Source organism: Cydia pomonella, chromosome 9, assembly GCF_033807575.1.
Source record: "Cydia pomonella isolate Wapato2018A chromosome 9, ilCydPomo1, whole genome shotgun sequence".
Classification (NCBI taxonomy): domain Eukaryota; kingdom Metazoa; phylum Arthropoda; class Insecta; order Lepidoptera; family Tortricidae; genus Cydia; species Cydia pomonella.
Window position 1 is genome coordinate 12021096 of NC_084711.1, and position 25268 is coordinate 12046363.

A 25268-nucleotide genomic window follows, 5' to 3' on the forward strand; every position below is an offset into this window, starting at 1 on the left:
TGACAGTACAGATCCTTGGGGTACGCCGGCGTTAATGGGCCGGAGATCTGAGCATTGTCCGTCTGTCGGGAAGCCCGTACGAGGGAAGCTTGGAAAGAAGCGCCTTGTGCCAAACCCTATCGAAAGCCTTTGCGATATCTAGGCTAACCGCCAGAGCTTCTCCCTTGCTCTCAATGACGGTGGCCCAATGATGAGTGAGATATACCAGAAGATCACCAGCGCCACGACCATGTCGGAAGCCGTATTGCCGGTCACTTATGAGCTGGTGGTCCTCAAGGTACGCTAGGAGCTGGTTGTTAACGACGCCCTCCATCACCTTGGAGAGAAGGGAGGTAATCGCAATCGGCCGGTAGTTGGAAGGGTTTGTGCGGCCACCATTTTTAGGGATTGGATGAACCCAAGCAGTCTTCTAGGATGACGGGCATTTACCTGAGCAGTATGAAAGCGAAAAAAGGCGCGTTAAAACCTGGAGCGCACGTTTTTAGCACAATAGCGGGTATACCGTCGGACCCACTGGACTTATTGACATCGAGAGCAAAAAGTGCACGCCTTACTACGCTTTGAGTGAAGCGGACCTCGGGCATGGAGTACTCACAACGCGGGATGGTGGGTGGTGTGCTGCCCACGTCGGCTAGTGTCGAATTTGACGCAAAAAGAGTTCACAAAAGATCTGCTTTCTCTTTTGCAGAATGAGCAGTGAGTCGTCAGGTTTGTGCAGAGAAGGTAGGGAGACCTTACAGAAGTTCCCCTGGACAGCTTTGGCGAGAGACCAGAAATTACGAGTCCCAGCTGGCTGACTTACGCAGCAATACGCTTCTTGCAGGATCTGGACGCAGCATTATATCGCTTCTTTAATACGGAGGCATTCGGATCGTTGACTCTACTGGTGGCAACCCAAGCCTGGGGGCCTACCGCGAAAACCGAAATTCGCCAATTGCGGGGATCTCTCTCTTTTACTCTCACTAAGACGTAATTAGAGTGAGTGAGAACAATGCCCGCAATTGACAAACTTCGATTTTGGCGGTAGGCCCCCTGGTAGGCCTCGCACTTAGATTTGCGGACTTCAGCGCAAGACTTACCGAACCAGGACTGAGATCGACCACCGATTCGGACTAGGGAACTCGGAACAAAGCATTCCATACCCAGAATAATGCCTCAGAATGCCTCGTGGCATTAAGTCCGCCTTTTGTACTATAAGATTGTTTTTCGTTTGTGGAATAAAGATTAAATAAATAAATAAATAATTGTGTCAGCTACGAGCTCCGCACCGTCGTCAGGATTACCCGTAGAGAAGCAGAGCTGCTTCCAAGGGTAGGAAGCGTAAAACTCCCGCAACCTATCCCAGTCTGCTGACCTATAATGCCATACACGTCTGGACCCAAGGGGTCAAGTATGCCCTGTCCGCTCCGCTAGTGCTACGTATGCTAATGCGGTACTAATACGAACCAGGCAATGGTCTGACAAACCCAAGGGAGCGAGACGGAAGACTTGGAAATGTTCAGGGTGTGATGTCAGCACTAAGTCCAATAGGGCGGGAGTATAGCCTTCGATGTCCGGAATTCTAGTAGGACCATCGACTAGTTGGGAAAGGTCGTACGCTGCAGTAAGGTCGAGGACAGCTCTCCCGGCATACTTAGTCAGTGCGCACAGCTCCCAACCACTCATTGTGGTGTGCGTTAAAATCGCCGAGAATTATTACTCTGCCGAGGGAAGCCGCTCAAGAACTTCGTTGAGACCCACTTGTACGCACTCCAAGAGACGATCGGACTCCAAGTTTTCGCTATGAGACCTGTAGAGACACATAGATACAGGCCCAAATTAGCGACAGGTCTCTGTCTTCAAGGTGGCCCAAACGGCGGCAGTAAATATCATACTTGACTCTCATTTCACATTTATGTTTTTGTTGAGATATCTTTTTAGGGTTCCGTAGCCAAATGGCATAAAACGGAACCCTTATTTTTCTTTATTTGCATTCAATACACTACACAGTATAGACAGTATAGTACATGAAACCCCTACGGGTGTGACAAAAGATAAAAATTAATACGAGTATTTACAGAACAGAGTCAATAATTATAGCAGTTAAAAAAGTCAAAGTGAAATATAACACATATTATAAATAAGAATATAAAAAACATGTTCGCTTGTATAGAGACTAGGAAACAAAAACATACAATACAATACTCTTTATTGAACACCTCACATAGTTTACAATAAATGTACAGAAACAAACAAAGACAGTTTGATAGAGGTAACAACAGGCGGTCTTATCGCTTAAGAGCGATCTCTTCCAGACAACCTTTGGGTATCGGAGACAATAAAATTAGAATATACGGTAGGTAGCACAAAGAAAAGCAACAAAATAATAATAATAATTAAAAGTCGAATAGAATAGTATAACCAAACAACACAAGACATTAATATGAATAAACATACTTAAATACGTCTAACCATAAACATACATAGACATACATACATAACAAATATTTATTAAATAAAGAAACAACAGTGTCGTTAATAATAATTTAAAAAAAACTATGACAGGGAAAGATAGTATTCCTTAAGGTTTGATTTGAAGGAGGTAATAGATTGAGAACGTCTTAACTCAACAGGGAGAGAGTTCCACAGTCGAACAGCCTGGGAAGTAAATGAGCAATTATTAAATTTGGAAGAGGAAGATGGCACAGATAGGAGCAAATTTTGAGAGGATCTAACAGAATTCAGATAAGAGAAACGCTCTTTAAGATAGCGGGGAGTTGCAGGATTAAAAAGTATAGAATAAAGCAAAGAAAGTATGTGGGAGTTACGACGATGACGGATAAGGAGCCACTTGAGTTGGGATCGGAAACTGGAAACATGGTCATATTTGCGTAACCCGAATATGAACCGAAAAAATTACAATATCAAATGAATATAGGGAAGTATGGCTTTGAAATATGTCATCAATATTATAATAACAGCCTTTCAGTAGAAACGTTTTGAGGGACTTCTTAAAAACATGGTACTCTCGTATTTCCTTAAATTCGTTTGGTAGCCTAATGTACAAATTTACTGCTTGGTAGCGTACAGAGTGTTTAGCCACTTGGAATTTCGGGATAAAATTATTGAAAATATTTTTCTTAAGTGTTTCTAAATGAAGTTGTCTATCTTCCTCTATTTCATACAGATTTTTAACAAATGACGTAAGAAGTACGTGTACAATCAAACTAGGTAGTGTAAGAATTCGTAGCTTAACAAAAAGTTCTCTACAAGAAACCCATTGAGGGTACGTACGTGTCATTGTCCTAATTGTTCTTTATTGTAAAACAAAAGCTCTATTTATATTGTTTCTAAAACCATTTCCCCAGAATCGAATGCTGTATCTCAATTTGGATTCCACTAAAGAGTGATAAACCATTTTGAAATGTTGCATATCTATCATTACTTTTTAGACAGAAATTACTATATTTATTAATCATGACAATAGTTTTGCCCAAGCTGAACAGGAGACCCTCGATAACGCGCGGTAAATTGTAAAAAAAAATGAGTTTTCAGATTTTTTCCTTTGTATACGCCTAATAGTTTACCTTCATGCCAAATATCAAGTTCAAGACCATCTAGAAGTTGGGTATGTTTTTGATTTATATAAGTCTTAATTCATTATCAAAATATGTTTTTTTAATCACAATTTCAATCATTTTTAGTGTTCAGATTTTTTTCTCTATGAACACCTAAAAGCCTACTTTCGTACCAAATATCAAGTTTCTAGGTCATCTGGAAGTGGGTTAGGTTTTTGATCTATGAAACTTAATTGTTCTAATGATCGTATATGATTATTTCCATCGAATTATCAAATAATTTTCAGCTTTTAGTTTTCGTCTACATATGCATAATCTACCTTGATGCCAAGTATCCAGTTTCTAGGTCATCTGGAAGTGGGTTAGGTTTTTGATCTATAAGTCTAAATTTTATCCATAAATGTTTGTTTTTTATCTAATTACCAATCATTTTCAGTTTTCAGATTGTTTCCTCTATAAACACCTAATAGTCTACCTTGATGCCAAATTTCAAGATCTTATGAATCGTGTAAAAGTGCCCTTGTGGCCTATTTGCTGAATAAATGCTGAAGTTGAAGAAGGAGTTGAAGTTGAAGTTCATCATCTGGAAGTGGGTTAGGTTTTTGATCTACATATAAGTCAGTCGGTCACAAAATGACGGTTTTTAAACATTAATTTATCAATAACTGTTTAAGCTACGTTTATGAAATTTTGAATTTTGGACAACCTAATAGGCGTAAGTAAATAAATGTCACATAAAAGTCACTGTACGTACCTGAAACCGTACCTACATTGTTTAAAATAGGGTGAGCAATCCAGAAGGGGCATTAAGGGGATATCAGAATTTCAGAAATTATAAGATACTTGATACTTAGAAGTCACTATGTCGATCTTGGAAAGACTGTCTTCAAAGATTTATTACGACCGGTCTGGCCTAGTGGGTAGTGACCCTGCCTATGAAGCCGATGGTCCCGGGTTCAAATCCTGGTAAGGGCATTTATTCGTGTGCTGAGCATGGACATTTGTTCCAGAGTCATGGGTGTTTTCTATATATTTAAGTATTTATCAATATGTATACTGTATATATTATATATATCGTTGCCTAAGTTCCCTCAACACAAGCCTTATTGAGCTTACTGTGGGACTTAGTCAATTTGTGTAATAATGTCCTATAATATTTTTTAATTAATTATTTTTTATATTAAAAAACTTTGGTATATTCTGTCGCGATTCTAACCATGTCATCTGTTAAAAAATGGAAGTAGCGTATTACGAAAATGCATAGTAGATGTTTTTGCATTGTGAGGAAAAAAAAATATTATCGTACGACCATGTATCGAAAAAGCAAAATGCGGAAGGCAATAGAATTCCTTTTTCGGCGAAAAATTTAAGATGTAGACCAAAATAGATCACGTCGTTCCTAAGAATGGAATTGCCTATCTCGTAGAGTTTTTAATTTTCCCTCGCTGCTCCATTTGGATTCATCGCTCTATAGGTGCCTATAGCTTACTTACTTGTCATAAGTAAGTAAGCTATAGGTAATGTACGTACATATAATATGTATATATATTTCATCTAAGTCGCTCTATGGGCTCTGGGGGGGTATAAATGACTTGCTTAATAAAAAACAGGACACTGACTTGTCACAGATATGTGGGTACCGATAAAAGTGACTGTTTATGGCTTGGCATATTGGCTTAATAGCGTTTACCCTGTATTAGTGAAGTCTTGAACTTATGTAGGTACAATTATTATTGCATCATTCTTACAGCGTCATGCTGACTGGAATGAATAAGTTTTATCTATAACAATAGTTAGGCCCCAATTGAACATGCCAGATATAAATCTATTCATCTTGATAAATAATTTACTTTGTCTGTCTGATGTATAACTTTGCTATACCTTTTGTCAGCGTAATATTCACAGATTGTGAGAATAGTTTATAAAAATAAGAAAGTAATTTATTTATTTTAAACTGTGTACATAAAGGCGATAAAATATAGGGAACGTATCAACAGCAAAGATAATTTGAAATAGAGGTGTATTGTCAAAGAAAACTATTTAGCCACTTAAATTTACTGTCATCTTTCGACACACGATTAAAACTTTTAGAACGTCATTTGACTTTGATCCTTATTCTTTCACTGATATGTGTTAAATTTGTTAAATATCAAAAACGGGCACCATCTTACCGGACACCATCTTACCGGGCACAACCTAAAGGTTACCTTTGGCCTATGATCTATTAGAAGGCGCCACTTTTTGATATTTAAGAAATTTAACACATATCAGTGAAAGAATAAGGATCAAAGTCAAATGGCGTTCTAAAATACTTAATCACGTGTCGAAAGATGGCAGTAACTTTACTATGGCTACAAAGTTTTCTTTAACAATCTATCTCTATTTCAAATTCTCTTTGATCAACAGTAATTATCACTGATCCAATGGCAAAAACTTAGGCTTTACAAGCTCAGATTATCAGCCGGTAACTGGTAACCGGGTAAGCCCCATGGCCACAAATACTCTGCTATTGTTTATATGTATTTGTTTTGATAAATGTATCTTCTTAGAATTGTATTAAAATACAATGATGCCAGCCTTGATTAAGAAAACAAAGCGAACTGGGCCGCTAATTAACATATTAATTAGGCAATTACGCATATCATAAAAATAAGATCAAGTAATATTACACTAAAACGTTTTAAAATTGAAAAACTGTATTATACTTATTCTTATACAATTCAACCTACAAATATACAAACTTTCAAAAACGTGTATTTGCTTATACAAACAAGAAAGTTAGCGAACAATATAAAAGTAATGGGATAGAGTGAGGCGGCGTGCCAGTCGTAGTGAGTGCGAGAGGGACGTAGTTATTCAAATTGAGGGTACATATTTCTACATAGGTAACAAATAGCTAGTAAAGATTTGTATGGACATTCCTGATTGAATGTTTGAGATAAAATTTTCCATTATATTTATCGCGTAATTATCTTTTTTGTTTACAATGCACAATATAATGTTTTATAGAAGTGTCAGAACGTGGCGTATTAAGAGAATTCCTAAGCATATTCCCATCTTTTAATTGATAATTATCTTTTTACAAGCTTTTAGTTAATTGGCCCTGTTAGTATGTATGAGACAAATCTTGCAAGTTAAATTTGATCCACTTCCCGGTTTCCGATGAAGCTGAAAATTTGCATACATATGTAAGTCGGGTGACAATGCAATATTATGGTACCATCAAGCTGATCTGATGATGGAGACAGGAGGTAGCCATAGGAACTCTGTGATAAAACATCGCAACCTAATTGTGTTTGGGGTTTTTAGAATTGTCTCGATGAGTATTAGTTGCCTGTGGAAAAAAAGTACAGTCAGCGATAAAAGCTTGTATCAAAAATGAAATTTTTGCCAAAAACTTTTGCGTATATATATATAAATACAAGTTTCAGCACTCTTGTAATAAGCATCGTCAGGTTGGTTTTAAAGTACCTAACTTACTATTAGGTATGACTACAACTAAGGAATCAGCCAGCGTAGCGAACAAAACGCAACTGTCACTGTTGCACTAATATGATACGCTACGGAACGTTAACGATTGGCACGTTGACTACGCGACCAGATCATTTCATAAAAAATAATCATTATGTCTTGTATTTTTAAATTATAACCAACATTTTCTTTTATAATACTGTGCTCCTTATCTATTCAATCATCTACTTCTTGATTATCTTAAAAAACAATGTTTCAAAATCCCTATAAGTTATATCAATTAAATTATGATTATAGATACATAGCGTACTAAAATCATAAACCTTCCATTCGGCTTTTACGTGGTCGAGTTATAATATGAAGACAATTAAGTATATCATTTGTAACATAAAATATTTTACGTACACATTTCGACTAAAAAAGTTTATTATTCACACTTAAATGGCGCTGACGCAAAGTAAGGCATTCCCATGTTATGATTATTAAACAAAAAGTAGAAAAGTTGGAGAGTTGCTTGCAGGAGCAACTTCAAGAACAGGTATTTACACCGTTTGAATATGTAGGTTGTGCAGGTCGTTTGAGATTATTTTCTGTTAATTTAATGTATGTATGTCAGGAATGGGAAAAGCGAACCATTAATTATGAAACTTTGTGTCTATAGAGCATTATGTCGACAATTGTTAAGCTTCATGGCTTCTAAATCAGCTTCTAAATGCATTGATAGCCTAGTTGTATACTAACTTCAGAGTACCTCATTACAGGATACAGTAGTAAATAGTATAGGCAATTAGAATAACTACATAGTACCTATACTTATTTTGGGCTAATATACTAAAAACTTGCCTTCACAAATGAATACATTGGTATTATTTACTTTTTTGATTCCTTGTTAAATATATTCATCTTTATTTTTGGTTAGTTATTTTAACAATAATTCAATTTTAAAAACTGTGTAAGCTCGCGCCATCTATCGCTAGTGTCCTGAAATGCTTCTTCCGCTCCGTAAGTAGGCCCCTCCTTTGTGAAGTATCCTTGGCTCATTTAAACCATGTTTTTGGGAATAGTGTGTTGAGTTACCACTAGATGGGGTAGATCGGGTTATTAATAAATAAATAACATTTCGCGTTCGGGGATTAAGGTGATAAAATAGAAATGATCATCTTTAGTGGCCTTTTCGTCTGCTGCGGTTGATTTAGAATGAATGAAAAATCGGGGAGATAACATTCTTGGAGGCTGAAATGATGCAAGGAATAATTAATACTGTAAAGTTAATACTCACTAAAATGTAATAAGATAAAAAATAAATAACAGAACATTATAAGAGTGTATGTTTGCTATTACGCCTATTATTGTATATTGTATTTATATTGTATACGGCTATTACATACACCTAATTATAATTACTAATCTTTCGCACGATCTTACTTATTAACATAAAATGATTACACCTAGTTATTAATACTAGGTGTACATCGTTTAATTGGGGCAGTTGGTAAGAAATAATTATGGTCACCTACGGACTGATTGGAGGCTTGCCTGCATGAAGCTGATTTGTATTGTGTTAATTAAAAATGACATTAGCGGCAAATGATCTAAGTATCATAGTTTTTCTGACGATGACGATGGTTGACGATGCAATAATGGTGCACATGATGATGATGATGAAATGACGACGCAACATCTTTACCAACCGATCGCGATAACTGCTACGATTATCGCGCCAGCACCATTTTTTAAATTATCTCGTTAGCTCTGGCATAAATACTACGTAGTGGGTGGGGGGATTAAAAAATGTACCATTTTTTTTTTCGAAAATCGATCAACAATTGGGTTACTTCGACTCAGAATCACGAGGACTATTGACAAAAAATGTAGTATATTATTGATTAACAAATACAAAAAAAGGATATGTTTTAGGTTGATATTTATTAAATAGGTAACTATAAATTATAGCTACTATCATGACTAGCGCTTAAAATGTTAAAGGAATAGTAAAATAAACAAAACAAACTGATTAGTTAATATCAATTAGCGTCACATTGGATCTCCGTATTTATTCGTCTAGTATTCAAGTATGTAATCTGTATTTTATTCGGTAAGTATTAGTTTAATGATATTATGTTTAACCCTTTATAGGGCACACTTAGATATTGTACGGAAAAAACGATTACCCCTTTTTAGGGTTCCGTAGCCAAATGGCATAAAACGGAACCCCTATAGTTTCGCCATGTCCGTCTGTCTGTCTGTCTGTCTGTCTGTCTGTCTGTCTGTCCGAGGCTTTGCTCCGTGGTCGTTAGTGCTAGAAAGCTGAAATTTGGCATGGATATATAAATCAATAAAGCCGACAAAGTCGTACAATAAAATCTAAAAATTTAATTTTTTTAGGGTACCTCCCCTACACGTAAAGTGGGGGTGTAATTTTTTTTTCGCTTCATCCCTACACTGTGGGGTATCGTTGGAAAGGTCTTTCAAAACTAATAGGGGTTTTCAAGAAACATTTTTTGATAAAGTGAATATATTCGGAGATAATCGCTCCGAAAGAAAAAAAAAATGTGTCCCCCCCTCTAACTTTTGAACCATAGGTCCAAAAAATATGAAAAAAATCGTGGAAGTAGAGCTTAAGAAATACATTAAATGAAAACTATAGCGGACATGATCAGTTTAGCTGTTTTTGAGTTATCGCAAAAAGTTTTCCCTTTATAGTAAAAAGACTTATTTTAATTAGGTACTGATTATGGAAATTTGCCTATTTGTTTAACTGTGGTGAAAGGTACCGTTTTATCCCTTGGTTAACAATTTACTATACTTTAAGCTCCAGTTTAGCTTATTGTGACGGAAGAGTAACTACGGAACCCTACACTGAGCGTGGCCCGACATGCTCTTGGCCGGTTTTTTTGTGTATTATTTATGCCGTATTCTTAGGGCTTTAAGAGGCGCAGAGGCTTGTAGTTTAATCGTGTATGTTTTTTATCTCGGTCGTTAAAGGTTTTTTTAACTTGACCGGCCACGATGGCACTGCTATATAAAAGCTAACTGCGAAGCTTTCGAAACTTTTGATTGCTATTGTTTGTTTGCAGGCGTAGAGCTCTATGAAGAACCATCTCACTTGCCTGGTGAGTGTTTACCAAATACAATTATTATTATGGACTGTTATAGGAAGTAGTTCACGTAGTGTAGAGTGCCATAACCCCGTATCGATCGTATTTAGGGAGGTTAAACAGTTTAATTGTCTATCTATAACATTACTTAAGAAGACACTTATGTAAATATATACCAAAGAGATTTTGAAATAGAGGTGGATTGTCAAAGAAAACTATGTAGCCACAGTAAATTTACTACCCTCTTTCGACACATGATTAAAACTTTTAGAACGCCATTTTATTATGGCTACAAAGTTTTCTTTGACAATCCACCTCTATTACAAATTTTCTTTGCACATACCTACTACTTGTAATAGTTTTCCTGTTAATTGAATAGTATAAGATTTTGTATTGTCGTGATTCTATAATTCCCTGCGGTATTCCGTATCCCTTTCTCCCGTTGCAAGATCGCGCGGCGCACCGCATCATTATTCCCTTATAATTGCCGTTTTTTCCTAGCTTTACTCCCCCTTAATAGTACAGTACCTGGGCGACCGAGCTTTGCTCGGTTATAACTATTTATTATAATATGGTGGTGTATAGGTGATAATCTACATAAACCTAAAAAGTAAAATGTGAACTGACAATTATTATTATTTACAATCGATTTTAACCTTACAGCACTTGTCACAGAGTAACGCCATCTATTGTCAATTTCTGTTATTACATAGGTCATTTTTTACTAAATTAAACTTGTCTAAAACAATAAAAAATAAAAAATAATATATAAACTTGAACATTAAAAAAAAACAAAAGTTAGTCACCGGGCGAGATTCGAACCCGTAACACTCGTTTAGCAGTCTGCGTCTTAACCCGCTGGACCAGACGGACAGTGACCAGCAAAACGAAATTAGCGACCATATTCTGCGTCGAAAGAAAAACACATTAAAACTCGAAAACACGCGTTTTCCCAAACATAAGACTAATCTAGATCGATTGTTTACCCCCAAAAACCCCCATATACCAAATTTCAGCGAAATCGTTAGAGCCGTTTCTGAGATCCCGGAAATATATATATATATATACAAGAATTGCTCGTTTAAAGGTATAAGATTATTAGGACGATATTAGACAACCGCTACTCAATAAAAACGTAGTTCCCATCTTCCTCCCTGGATATGGACATTATGGAAAATATTTTTAACCCATTTATTGTATATTTTTTAACAATATTGCTCCTTCGTTTGACTTTTTTAGATTTTTGATAATTATAAATAGTCGAAGGTGCACAAGCCATAAAAAGATCGAATATGGCGTGGTCTGAATAAAAGATTTTCTTTAGTAGAATTAATATTTGTGTTCCTTCTTCTAATAGCACCTAACTCTTATAATAATAAGAAAAGGAAATAAATAGTTACGACCCCTTGGTATCATATGGTATGTATGCATTAAATTGTATAAATAAACATATTTTCTATAATGTTAATGTTAACGCACTTACAACCCCTCTGGTGTTGCAGGTGTCCATCGGCGGCGGTAATCGCTAACCATCAGGTGACCCGTCTGCTCGTTTGCCTCCTCTATCATAAAAAAAAATTATATTGATTTAAATTTGTCATGTTTATATAATGATTATTAAATTAATTGGTAATGTCATTAGGATTATCTAATATTATGTCGTGTACAACTAATTTACTTGGACTTCCTTCCATATTATGAGTTCTCGCCATACTTTTTATGGGACATCATTCTTCTTAAGTAGCTTTACATATATTATTACAATTAGACCTAGCTATATATTTGCAGTTAGTCAATTTCTGAGCCTGGTGTATGCATCGTTACATAAGTCGAGAATAGTTGCGATATTTATTTTTATGGGAGATCTTTTTAGGGTTCCGTAGCCAAATGGCAAAAAACGGAACCCTTATAGATTCGTCATGTCCGTCTGTCTGTCCGATTCTGTCACAGCCACTTTTTTCCGAAACTATAAGAGCTGTACTGTTCAAACTCAGTAAGTGGATGTATTCTATGAACCGCATTAAGATTTTCACCCAAAAATAGAAAAAAAAAACAATAAATTTTGGGGGTTCCCCATACTTAGAACTGAAACTCAAAAAATCTTTTTTCATCAAACCCATACTTGTGGGGTATCTATGGATAGGTCTTCAAAAATGATATTGAGGTTTCTAATATCATTTTTTTCTAAAATGAATAGTTTGCGCGAGAGACACTTCCAAAGTGGTAAAATGTGTGTCCCCCCCCCCCCCGTAACTTCTAAAATAACAGAATGAAAAATCTAAAAAAAATATATGATATACATTGCCATATAAACTTTCACCGAAAATTGGTTTGAACGAGATCTAGTAAGTAGTTTTTTTTTAATACGTCATAAAAAAAAAAAAAATTTTTTTTTCATCTAACCCATACGTGTGGGGTATCTATGAATAGGTCTTCAAAAATTATATTGAGGTTTCTAATATAATTTTTTTCTAAACTGAATAGTTTGCGCGAGAGAACCTTCCAAAGTGAAAAAAAGTGTCCCCCCCCCCCCTGTAACTTCTAAAATAACATAATTAAAAATCTTAAAAAAAAATATGATATACATTACGATGCAAACTTCCACCGAAAATTGGTTTGAACGAGATCTAGTGAGTAGTTTTTTTTTAATATGTCATAAAATTAAAAATTATTTTTTTTCGTCAAACCCATACGTGTGGGGTATCTACGGATAGGTCTTCAAAAATGATATTGAGGTTTCTAATATCATTTTTTTCTAAACTGAATAGTTTGCGCGAGAGACACTTCCAAGGTGCTAAAATGTGTGTCCAAAGTGGTAAAATGTTGAACAAGATCTAGTAAGTAGTTTTTTTTTAATACGTCATAAATGGTACGGAACCCTTCATGCGCGAGTCCGACTCGCACTTGGCCGCTTTTTTATTCTTAATATTTGTATAATACATAAAGCGGTGGTTCCGCTTTGTTCTTATTGATTTTTTCGATCCCTTTGTTAACCAGTTGGTAGACTGAGTTTTAAAAGTTCGTTTGACTCTGATGACGGGGAAACAAAGATATTTGAATCATTAAAATGTATCGTAAAATATTTCAAACGCTCGAGTAAAATCATTGCTTTCGTATATTTTATTTAAGTACTCTATATTTATACATTACCATTTATACTGTTTTATTAAATTTGAACTTGATCAAAATTTTGGTGGTAACTACTAGGGAAAAAAAAAACCACCTTTTCCAAGTAGTTTCCACTTTTAAAAGGTTGCAATCCCAGTAGCTACCACTGGTAACAACTTGGTGGTAACTAGTGGGAATTACCCGTTTATTTGTGAGTTAAAAAAAAAGGATTATTATATTTTAATTTCATATTTTTACGTCAATTAGGATCGTTAAATAATGGTATGAAACTCTAAAATTGATCAAAGTATGTAGCCCCGGTTTACGGTAATGAGAACTACGTTTGTGTGGAGAAGCAGTTGTCTCCCTTCCTCTTAAACTCATGGTTGAAGTACCGTTTGTGTTGTGGCCCTTGTACTGTATGTATTTCTTATGGCAATTTTTTTTTTTCCCACACTTATTGTAATAATAATTGATAAAAAAAAATATTTATAGGTACCATTACAAACACGATTTGTTAAAATATAAAGCTTCGAAAACTTTATTTAATACAATACTTAGTTATTTTTTTATATATTCATTCAAATTGAAACTGGCCAAAAACGGTGCAAAGGTGGCTAAAAACGGTACTTCTGCCCTATAAATGACAGGTAGCGGTAATTGTTTGCTTGCGTGTGAAAAATAAATAAATAATAGAACTACGTATTCAAAATATAGAAAAAAACACGCAAATACAACTTAGCAAATACTCTCAACAAAATTTTGAACACATATAATTGTTTCTGTTTCTACTACTTTTTGAAGTTTCGGCCAATAAACTCCCCTTTTACATACTTAAGCAACACTTACGCAACTGCACCGCTTACGGGGGTCACTAACGCCAATGACCTTCGATCTGAATCCCTTAGTTTCCTAATGTTTTTTGTAGCTTATCATATTAACAGCAACGGCTGTAAGCAATATAGTATACCATATTTACTTCAAAGTTCACTGTCTTCGAGATATTTGGCATCAAAGTTGAACAATTTTAGGCCAAAAAACTGGTTTACTGGCCATAACTTTGTGTTAATTAGTTTAAAATTAAATTCTTTGACCAAAGATGAACCCAAAAGTGTAGATTTCGTACATGTAAAATCCTTCACGGCAATCTATTAACGAAAAAAGTGTTTTTTAGACAATGTTTAAAAAATATATAAAAAATAAGTGTTCATTTCTTTCAAAATCCGGCAGACCAGAATGGAGATAAAAGATTGAGAACCGATAGCGGTTTGACTTATAATTCTGTCTATAGTGCAAATGTAATTATATAATTATAGTAACGACTCAAAACTAGTCAAACATCGATGAAAACCGCGGGGAGCCACTTACCAAGGCATCTTGCTTACTGTTGCTAAAGTAGAAACTGCTTATAGTTTACTTGATATTTGCCATTTTCAAAATTACCCCGCTTCCCAGGTTCCCCCGATGCACCTTAGGTGACTAGGACCTACTCGTACTTGAGTTTGTAGTATGTTGTCTTCTTCGTAGCGCAAGACCTTCAAGATTCATGCGTATGCGCATAAGTATGGTAAGGGAAACACATACATTCAGTTGAAATATTTTATTTAAACTCTCTTGCAGTAGCACAGACAGCTAGATTGTAGCTTGGTAATAACTAATTAAACAAATAAAATAGAGTTGAAATAAAAATTATCTATTTTCTGAAAACCTGAATATAATTTTTAATCAAAGAAAATTAATATTTTCTCTCATTGGCAACCTACCTCATCATGATATACAACCAAAACTACAACTTTTAATAAATAAGAAGAAATATAACTACAACTTACATACACAGAAGAAGGTTTGTACGAATTAATGCAATCGTTATTTACATCTCTACATATAATATCATTCCAAAAACGATCGCAAAGTCTGATCAACTTTCGTACCCGTCTTGATCTGTTATACATGAGAGGTCATGTATTTAAGTCTACCAGCACTTTAATATCAAAAGTTACAAAGATCCTACAATATGCTCGTTAACATCATATTGCAAAAAGTTCTTTACAAAACACTTTAAAAATATTGGTCACTATTACTAAATAAGTGCTAGTAAAAACTGTGCACCTTCACGAATTAGAGAAAACAAGATCAGTCGTGATGTCACTTTCTGTCAGACGTGGAGGCAGGAAAAGCGCTCGCCAAGGCTGCGGAGGCGCGTGCGCACCGCTCGCGTCGACGGACGCTTTTCGCCCTATCAACATGAAGTGGCTTCCTTTTTCTAACTTCTAAATTATAATAGTCACTGGTCTTAAAACATGGCTTAAGTACTATACACCTAACATATATAAATTATTACAAATTAAGTAAGGCATTTACATCAGGGATCCTTATGGGTTACTTCATATTTACACGATACTAGATCGCTTATTATAACATCGTGTAAAAACAAAGATTTTGACTAAACTTATTTCGGTAAATTAAGTGTACCTACATAAGTAAAAAATGGTCAAGATTTCGGCGATCTAGTGACCAACGACACGAAGCTGGATGTGTTTTGTCATTTCAATATAATTATTTTCGACATCGCATCGCTCCGCTTTGGTCAGTTTTCACTTTACGTAAAGTGTTCATAAATTTTGAAATCATAAAGGCATAGTCGATTACAACTTAGCACTATCGTTTGGCACTGACTTTTGTTAATGAAAAGATAAATAATAATAATAAATTAGCCTTAATAATGAAGACCCGAAAACACTAACAATTTAGATTTAGAAAAATCTAATTCAATATTTTAATCACAGTCAAGTATTATTGAGTTGTGCGTGCCATGACTTTATGAAAGTTAAAAAATTACCATATATGACACGAAATCTTATACTACTCCTTCCTTCGGGATAATTTGAGCATTATTCTTGTGCATAGAAGAGTAGATGGAAGTATTATCACATAGGTCCTTAACCCTAGTGACGTCGCAGGCGAATGAGTCATCTCTCGGGGGTATTTCACCTTCGTCGCTTTGCGGACACCGCCGCGGCGATCATCTGTCTGAGCATGGGCTCTGGCGTACACACCTTGGGATCGCACTTCATTTGACCGTCTCCTCCACATCTGAAAAATCGATACAAGTTTATTAAACAAAAGTTGACTTGGTCAACCTGATAATCCAGGATTGAAGTACGTGCGTAAACCCGAATTAAACATCCAACTATTCATTTGAGCGAGAAATGTCTTATATTTTGCCAATTATTTAACTTAACTTTTAAATAAGTACTTAACTTATTGTAGTAAAAAATAATACTTACGTGCAATGTAAACATGGTCCTGATGATGCTCGCACGACTTCTCCCACTTTGTAGGTGTGTCCCTTTATTTGACAGCCTCTTCTCTGCGCAGCCCCCTTGTAGGCGTGAGGTAGGAAGTGTGGTGGCAACGTTGTCGTCGTCGTTGTCGTTGTTGTCGTAACGTTGAGAGTAGTCGCCATGGACACTGGGCATTCGTATCGAGGACAACAGAATCCTTGGATAGGTTCTTCATGACAGCCATGAATTGGAGGAGGACAACTTTGCTGTAGGCAAATAATGTCACTTCTAAAGCAGAAGCAGAAATCGCAAGGATCGTCTCTTGGTATTTGCTGCGCAGATACGTATACTTTTCCACCATATCGACAAGTACCAGGACCGAAGGAATCTTCTTCTCCGTAATCAGGCTCTTGTCCATAACCACTTGTCCCGCTCGGTGGGAAATGGCTTTCTTCTTCAGGTGGTAATGCCTCTTCCGTGGGTTGCACTTCATTGGCTCCAGGTTTCGGTAATTCTTCAGTAACATCAGGTTGTGATTTTTCAGGTTCAGCTGCCGGTTTTTGCGCTTCATCGTCAGGTTTGCCGAATTTATCAAGTAACGGTGAAAGTGTCGTGGATTGTTCTGCTGCTTTTATAGTTGTGGCTTTGGTGGTTGCTAAAATAAATTCTTCTTCAGGTGTAATAGTTTCTTGTGGTTTATCTGATTCAGACTCAACGCTTGTTACTAATGGCTTCTCAGTTTCCGTCGGTTGTTCAGCTGCCGTGGGTGCAGATGTAGAAATTTCATTAGATTCTTCAATATGTGGTTTTCCAGTATCGACAGATTCAGGCAAAGGAGATATCGTGGTGATTTCCTCAGACCCAGGTAAAGGCTCCGTTGATTTTTCAGGTATCGTAGTTTCTTTCACTTCTGGTACACTTTGATCCTTGTCGGATACCACGTCTTCTTGCGGTGACTTTTCTGATTCCGTACTCAAGACAGACTCAGTTACCTTTTCTATGGATATTTCAGATGTCGATGGTTCATATTCCTTTAATGGTATGTCGGAAGGACTAGTAATTGCTTCTACATCAGGGGATACAGTCTTATGCGTATGTTCTTCTAATAATACTAAGTCTGGCGTTGTTTCTGTATATTCTTCTTTTGTCGTTTGCTCTACCTCTTCGGGTACTATTGTTGTTTTCTCGGGCGTTTCTAAAGTTTCTGGAGCTTTGGTAACATCTTCTTCAACTGGAGCACTTGTTGGCTCGGTTCGCCTTGAATCTTGCTTTTCTGTCACAGGTAATTCTTGTGGTACTGTTGCACCCAATTCAGTATCAACAAATTCAGGTGCTTTAGTTTCGGATTCAATGGATCCAGAAACAGGTGATTCAGTCTGTGCGGGTTCCACGAATGGAATTTCCGTTTCAATTCCTACTACTTCATGGGGTTTTTCTGTTTCAGAATCTGAATCTGCAACTTTGACTGGATGTTCAGTTGCCTGTGACTCTGTAATCTTTTTATCTGATTCAGTAGTTGATCCGACTTCCGTAGTAAGTAGTGTTTCTGTTTCGAGTTTTGATGATTCAGTGGGAGTAGTTGTTATTTTTATCGGCGAGTCTGTGACTGACTCGTCCTTTTCCGTGATGGAAGATTTTTCTGGTGCTGGCTCAGTCTCTAATGGTTCTGGCATCTTAGTTGTAAATTCTTGCTTTGGCGCTTCGGTTATTTCCTTATCAGATTCTGTTGCTAATATTTCGGGAGCATTATCCAACTCAGATGAAATTTCAGGTAATTCGGTCGCCGGTTTTTGAGATTCCAATACATCTGATGGTTCTGTTGGTACATCGTGTGGCTCTGTTGCGGTTTTTTCTAATGATTCTGGTGTTTCTGTCACTTCCGTTTCAGAAACTGGCGCATTCGTTGCCACTGTTTGTGTTTCTTGGGTCTTTGTTACTTCCTCTGGGGATGCCATGTCAGATTTTTCAGGAGTTTTAGTATCAGATGAAATTTCTGGTACCTCTGTAATGCCTTGGGTTTCTGGTAGCTCTGTAATCTCCTTCTTGGGTTCAGTCTCAGGAACTTCAGTATCGGCTGAAATTTCTGGTGCATCCGTAATTACTTGGGTTTCTGGTAGCTCTGTCATCTCCTTCTTTGGCTCAGTTTCAGGAACTTTAGTGACAGCTGAAATATCTGGCGCATCTGTAATTCCTTGGGTTTCTGGTAGCTCTGTAATCTCCTTCTCCGGTTCAGTTTCAGGAGCTTTAGTATGAGCTGAAATTTCTGGCTTATCTGTAATTTCTTGGGTTTCTGGTAGCTCTGTAATCTCCTTCTTCAGTTCAGTTTCATGAGTAGTAGTATCTGCTGAAATTTCTGGTATATCTGTAATTCCTTGGGTTTCTGGTAGCTCTGTAATCTCCTTCTTCAGTTCAGTTTCATGAGTAGTAGTATCTGCTGAAATTTCTGGTATATCTGTAATTCCTTGGGTTTCTGGTAGCTCTGTAATCTCCTTCTTCAGTCCAGTTTCAGGAGCTGTAGTATCAGCTGATATTTCTGGTGCATCTGTTATTCCTTGGGTTTCTGGTAGCTCTGTTATCTCCTTCTTCGGTTCAGTTTCAGGAGCTGTAGTATCAGCTGAAGTTTCTGGCGCATCTGTATTTCCTTGGGTTTCTGGTAGCTCTGTAATCTCGTTCTTTGGTTCAGTTTCAGGAGCTGTAGTATCAGCTGAAGTTTCTGGCACATCTGTAATTCCTTGGGTTTCTGGTATCTCTGTAATCTCCTTCTTCGGTTCAGTTTCAGGAGCTGTAGTATCGGCTGAAATTTCTGGCACATCTGTTATACCCTGGGTTTCTGGAAGCTCTGTAACCTCCTTCTTCGGTTCAGTTTCAGGAGCTGTAGTATCAGCTGAAATTTCTGGCGTGTCTGTTATTCCTTGGGTTTCTGGTAGCTCTGTAATCTCCTTCTTCGGTTCAGTTGATGTTTCGGGAATGGTTGAACTAGTTTCTTGTAACTCAGGAGCTCCAGTCGATTCCGTCTTTGGTTTTGTTTCTGGTAATTCAGGGGAGCTTGTCGCAGTATCCTGAGATTCAGGTGCTTGTGTATGTTGGTGGGACTCCGTAAAAGTCTCTGGAACGTTCGTTACCGTATCTTCTGTTGCTGCAGCATGAGTTACTTCCTTTTGAGGTCCAGTTGCATGTACCTCTGGAACGTCACTTGAAGTATCATCATGTGTTGGACCTTCTGCACCATCTATTGAAGGTACAGTACCAGACATTTCGGGAAGAACCGTTACCATTTCTTCTATCATAGGAATCTTTGTATCTTCTATAGGTACTGTTTCTGTAATAGGTAGTTCAGGAAGGCTGGTTGTTAGATCCTGTACCACAGGAGCTTCGGTTGTTTCGTCTTTGGATCCCATTTCTGGTGTCTCAGGTACTTCAGTGGCCACATCTGTTACTTCTGGAGCTTTCGTGATTTCTCCTTGTGTTTCCGTTTCAGATACTTCTGGTGCGCTGGTAACCGCATCATGAGGCTTAGGTTCTTCTGTAGTTTCCTGATCTGATTTGTCTGGAGATATATCTACCTCCTTCGTTGCAGTATCTTGTGATTTTGGAGTTTCTGTAGATTCTTTGTGTGACTCCGTTAAAGATACTTCTGGAACAGTTGTTGTAACATCTTGTGTTTTTGTTGTTTCCGTGTGGGATTGTATTTCCGGTTCTTCAGGCATAGCTGGAGATTCTTTTTGAGATTCTGAGTTAGTTTCAGAAGAATCGGAGGACTTGGTAACCATATCGTTTGATTCTGGAGCTTCTGTAGTATCTTTGTGAGGTTGAGTTACAAACAAGTCTGTTTCTGTTACAGAAGGTTGCGAATCTGTTATTAATTCTTGCGGTTCCGTTTCCGATACCTTAGGAGCACTAGTAATAGTAACTTGTGTCGCTGGTGTTTCTATTTCTTCTTTTTGTGCTTCAGTAGAGGATGATTCAGGGATGTGAGACAATTCCTCATCTAGTTTAGATTCTGTAGTTTCTGGTTGGATGATTTCCGGTGCTTTTGTAATAGATTCTTGATCCGGTTTCTCAGTTTGTGATACGCTTTCTGGTATTTCTGGAGTAATAGTTAGAGCACCCTGTGGTATAGGTACGTCAGACGTTACTGTTTCCGGTATAATTTCCTGTGGTTCTTTAGTAGCAGCCTCTTCGGTCACAGGTTGCTCAGATTCTTTTTCAATTGAAGATGATTCCGTCGGGTGTTCATGAACTATTAATTCTGGTAGTTCAGTAACATCTTCATTATCGGTCGATTGTTCCTGAGATGAAGTAATGATATCTCCTCCTTCAGTGGTTGACTGTACTGAGCTCTCCGGTACGGAGGTAGGCGATTTAGTTTCCATATTGTCACTTGTTTCTTCTTGTGGGGAACTAGACTCTTGGAGATTAGCTTCTGTCACAGAAGGTTCCGAGCTTATTTGTTCATTGACAATTGGTATTGATACTGGCGAAGACCCAGTACTAGTTTCCGTTTCAGGAGATGTTTTATATGAATCATCCACAGGTTTTTCTGTTGGGAGTACATCTTCAGCGACAGCTGATGTAACCAACTTATCTGCAGGTGATTCTGTAGATTTAGCCGAATAATCTTCATCACTCACAGTAGGCATCTTTCCAACATCGGATGCAGACTCTTCCGATGGTTTTTTAGCAGGCATGCTTGTTGGCTGCGGTGATTGCGAGGAGTCCGGTGATTCTGATTCCAATATATGTTCAGTGGTTATTGCTGGTTCAGGTGTAACTGTGCTGCCAAATTCATCGTCACCGTGGTCTTTCACAATGGACATAGGGGTTTGCGTTTGAATGTCTACTATAACAGGTGGCGGAGTTTCGGCGTTTTTGTCTTCGTCAGATTCTTCAGCAGACGTTTCTTGAGGTAATGTAATAAACGGTTTAGGCGTCTCAGTTGGACTTTCAGGTTCACCAGTGATTTCACGAGCTGGAGCCTTTGTTATTTCATCACCACCTGGAGTAACATTTTCAGAGAGGTCATGGTCTTCTGGTTTAGACGTAATTTCATCAACAACTAACTCTGAGACTGGAGTTTCTGCTATTTCCGTAGTATCTGGTAATGATATATCACCGGTAGTCTGCTTAGTACCGTGAGGTTTACTGGTGACAAGCTCTTCAGGTGTTGATGTAGATAGTGGCAGTTCTGGTAATTTTATGTCTTCATCTTGTGTTGAAGTGCTTTGTGGCTCAGGAGATGCTGTTACGAGAATTTCCGGAGCAGTTGTTTGATCTTCATAAGTTTTTGGTGTCGTTGGCGTACCTTGTGACTCTTGTTCTTGGATTGGTTCTACCCCAACCTTTTCAGTTATTTGTTCAGGTGCAGATGTATAATGTTCAGTAGTCTCGGTTATTGTTTCTTCAGTGTCTTGGACATATTCTGGTTCCTTCGTTGGTTTTGCGTGGCCATCTCTATCTAGGATTTCAGGAGCCAGTGTTAACATCTCTGGTGATTTAGTGGTTTCCTCGGTTATCTTGGGAGAGCTACTTTGAGTTGTTCCCTCGGTTGTGGTAATATCAATAGTGTCCTTATCTTTAGCAGCATCTTCTGGAACTTCAGACTCTTTATCACTGATTGGTATTAATGTTGGTTCTGGCAACTCAGTTCCAGACAAGCTTGGCAATTCTGTAACTGTTTCTTTCGTATCCTTATCAGATAAGCTTGGTATTTCTGTCGTTGGAACTTCTGATAATACTGTGGTTTCTTCTGGTAATATTTCTTTTACCTTGGTGATATCGAATGAAACCATTGTTGTTTCTTTGTTGGCACTTTCAGTAATGACCTCTTCCTGATGACCCTCTGTTGTCTGGGTTACAATTTCAGGGCTCTTAGAAATAGTTGAAGTAGTTTCTTTTTCTTTGTCATCATCAATTTCATCGTATTGTGGAGTTGTATCTGATTCCTCGCCCTTTTCTGGTGGTGGTGGTGATGGTTTGGTGATCGCACTCGTTTCAATTTCTTTTTCGATAGCAGTTGTCTTTGGTAACTCGGTAACTGGTTCCTCAGATTTGGTTTTTGGTTCTTCAGGTAATTCAGTTACTCTTGGTACAGATTCTGTACTACGCTCTGGTATATCAGTTATGTGTGGTACATGATCTTGTTCTTGTATGCATTTAGTGCCAATACAATCACGAGGAGGTTCATTAATTTCTGGAACTTGTTGTGTTTTACATTCTTCTTCATTGCATTCTCCAGTAATTGGAGTCTGATTACTTTGACTGCAATCACTGCCATCCATACAATCCTGTGAATCTTGGGGTATCTGAGGTGGTAATTCAGATACGCATGATTCGCCTGTGCAGGGTGGTGCTTTTTCGGTAATTTGGACATGTTCACAGCCATCTGGATTATCACAATGTGTGGATTCATCCTTGGAAGCAGTGATATCAGGTTGGATTGCGCAATCATCGCCTTGACATGTTTGAACAACAGGAATATCACAACCATTTTCATTATTACACGTTTGATCTTTACAGCCATTTGGATTATCACAAGGCGTGAAAGCTTCCTTAGGACCCGTAACATCAGGTTGAGTTGCGCAATCAACGCCTTGGCATGTTTGGATGACAGGAATTTCACAACCATGTTCATCATTACACGTGTGATCTTTTGGAATTTCTGTTTCACATTTACCTGAGGCACAATGTTCTGGTGATGATGAACAAATATCGCCGTTACATTCGTCTGTCGGTATAGCTGGACGAGCTTCTTCTGGCTTATTGGCAACTTCACCGCATCCCTGAGATCCACATTCGTCAGGCTTCTTATATGAATCACTGGCACAATTCTCAGAGGTGCACGGTATAGATGGTGTACCTTCTTTTTTATCTTCATCGGTTTTGCATTGATCCCCATCACATTCGATTGTAGGTGTAGGAATAGGACTTTCTGTACCTGCCATCTGACTATGTGATTGAGGTGGAACCGTTTCTCTTGGATGGTCACACACATAAGTAGGACAGCAAGATTCAGGAGAATCATACATTGGTTGACAGTTATCCATATAGTCTGGTGGTGGACTACAAACGATTGGTTCACATTTAACAATGCTACTGACGCACCTACAAGTGGTGTGACAATGACTGCTACTGGGTACAATACTCTCATGACTATAAGTGACACCATCAAGCAAGCAATCGCCTTCACCGGGTATTCTACCTGGTGCCAACGTGGGGAATAATTCCTCATCAATTTCGTTTTCAATTGGATTTGCAGATGTAGTATAAGAAAAGTCAACTTTGCTGGCAATAGTAAACTCAGTGGCAATTTCAGGTTGTATAGTCGTAGCAGTTTGGGTGTGTGTCTTAATAACATCAGGTTCTGTAGTTAGTTCCACGTACGACTCAGTAGTTGTTTCTTTAACTTCTTTTTCTTTTTTAATTAATTGCGACGTTGTAGTTTTAATTTCTTGTTCTAAGGATGACGAAGTAGTACTTTCCGTTACAGTAACATCCGGAACTATGATGTCACTTGCTTTAGTGGTAGATTCTTCGAAATGTTTCAGTGTTGTTGTTTCCTGGGGCATCATTTCATCTTCTTCTTTCCTTCTGGTGGGTATCGTAGTTTCAGCCAGTTGGTCTTGGTCTACTATGCTATCTGGAGATGAATGTAACTCATGATCAGCAATAGTTGATTCCCCAATGATGGCAGGTTCGGTCACTGTTATTTCTTCATGAGGAGTAGTTTTTTCTTTTAGGAAAGTCTCGCCTTCAGGTAATACAGTTGTTTTCGCGTCGTAAGAGGACTCTTTTTCTGTTTCTAGCTTAGTTGTAGTTGTTTCAGGTGAAGTTTTATCTGAACTATCTTCTTCTTCGGAATCTCCGCTTGGTACAGTATTTTCTCCCTTATCAGCCTCAGTTGTTGTCTTTTCAGTAATTTTAGGTTCCGTTTCTGGTACTTCAGTAGTGCCTGGACTATAATGGTCTGGGATTTCATCTTGATCAGTTACAATTAACGGATGAGAGGTTTCGCTTTCGGGAAGAAGCATGTCAGGGACGTAGGTTGGTTTAAAAGGTTGTTCTTCCCCACTACCCTCAGTGTCAGGCTCCAATGGGGAAACTTCGGTCGATGGCTCATCTGTTTCACTTCTATATCCACTGCCTTCTACATTAACTCTTCTTGGTGGAGATAACGTAGTTATATCCTCGAAGGGGGTTACAGTTGCGATATCAGGTCTCATTTCAGTAGTCATTTCATCGCCTTCACAGATGTAGGTATCAGGGCAGCATTGGCCTTCACGTGGAGGCATGGAGGTGCAATTTTTGCCCTCATTCTCCATAGGAGTACCACACTCTTGCACTACACATACAATGTCACCTTTCATACAATAACAATGTTCGCAAGCCTTTTCTGTTTTTATTAATGCACCATCAGCAAATATTTTGTCATCGTGCACACAATCTTGTGTCATTTGTGTTACTGGTGCAAGAGTTGTGGTGGTCAGGAGGAATCCTGGCGTAGGTCGCACCGTGGTGGTCATATCGTCCAAGAGTGGTATTTCATCCTCGGGGTGATCTGAAAATGTACAATGGTTATAATTAGCTAAGCGTTAAAAAATAGCCAGAAGTAATAGAAATTTAAATTAAAGGACAGACAAGAGGAAATCAAGAAATAAATTAGTTTATGTAAACAATCTATCCATATTTTACCCGTTTTGATTAGTGCGTGAACGAAAATATTAACAAAAATAATTATGGTATATTATGTGAAT

At 37.6% G+C, this 25268-nt stretch overlaps 1 protein-coding gene and 1 long non-coding RNA gene across 2 annotated transcripts in view; one reads left to right on the forward strand and one right to left on the reverse strand.

The window, feature by feature from the left end:
- Positions 1–1958: 1958 nt before the first annotated feature.
- Positions 1959–12075, forward strand: LOC133521393 (uncharacterized). Its single transcript, XR_009799896.1, has 3 exons — positions 1959–4150; positions 10106–10141; positions 11629–12075. It is a non-coding gene; the product is annotated as an uncharacterized LOC133521393 (long non-coding RNA).
- A 3781-nt stretch (positions 12076–15856) lies between these two features.
- The window catches only part of LOC133521392 (mucin-2), a 45240-nt gene continuing 35828 nt past the window's right edge, over positions 15857–25268 (reverse strand). The window contains exons 6-7 of the mRNA XM_061856333.1: positions 16522–25072; positions 15857–16327 (exon numbers count right to left, since the gene is read on the reverse strand). Coding sequence (XP_061712317.1) covers positions 16222–16327; positions 16522–25072 — 8657 coding nt within the window. The 3' untranslated portion in view covers positions 15857–16221. The remainder of the gene's footprint in view (positions 16328–16521; positions 25073–25268) is intronic.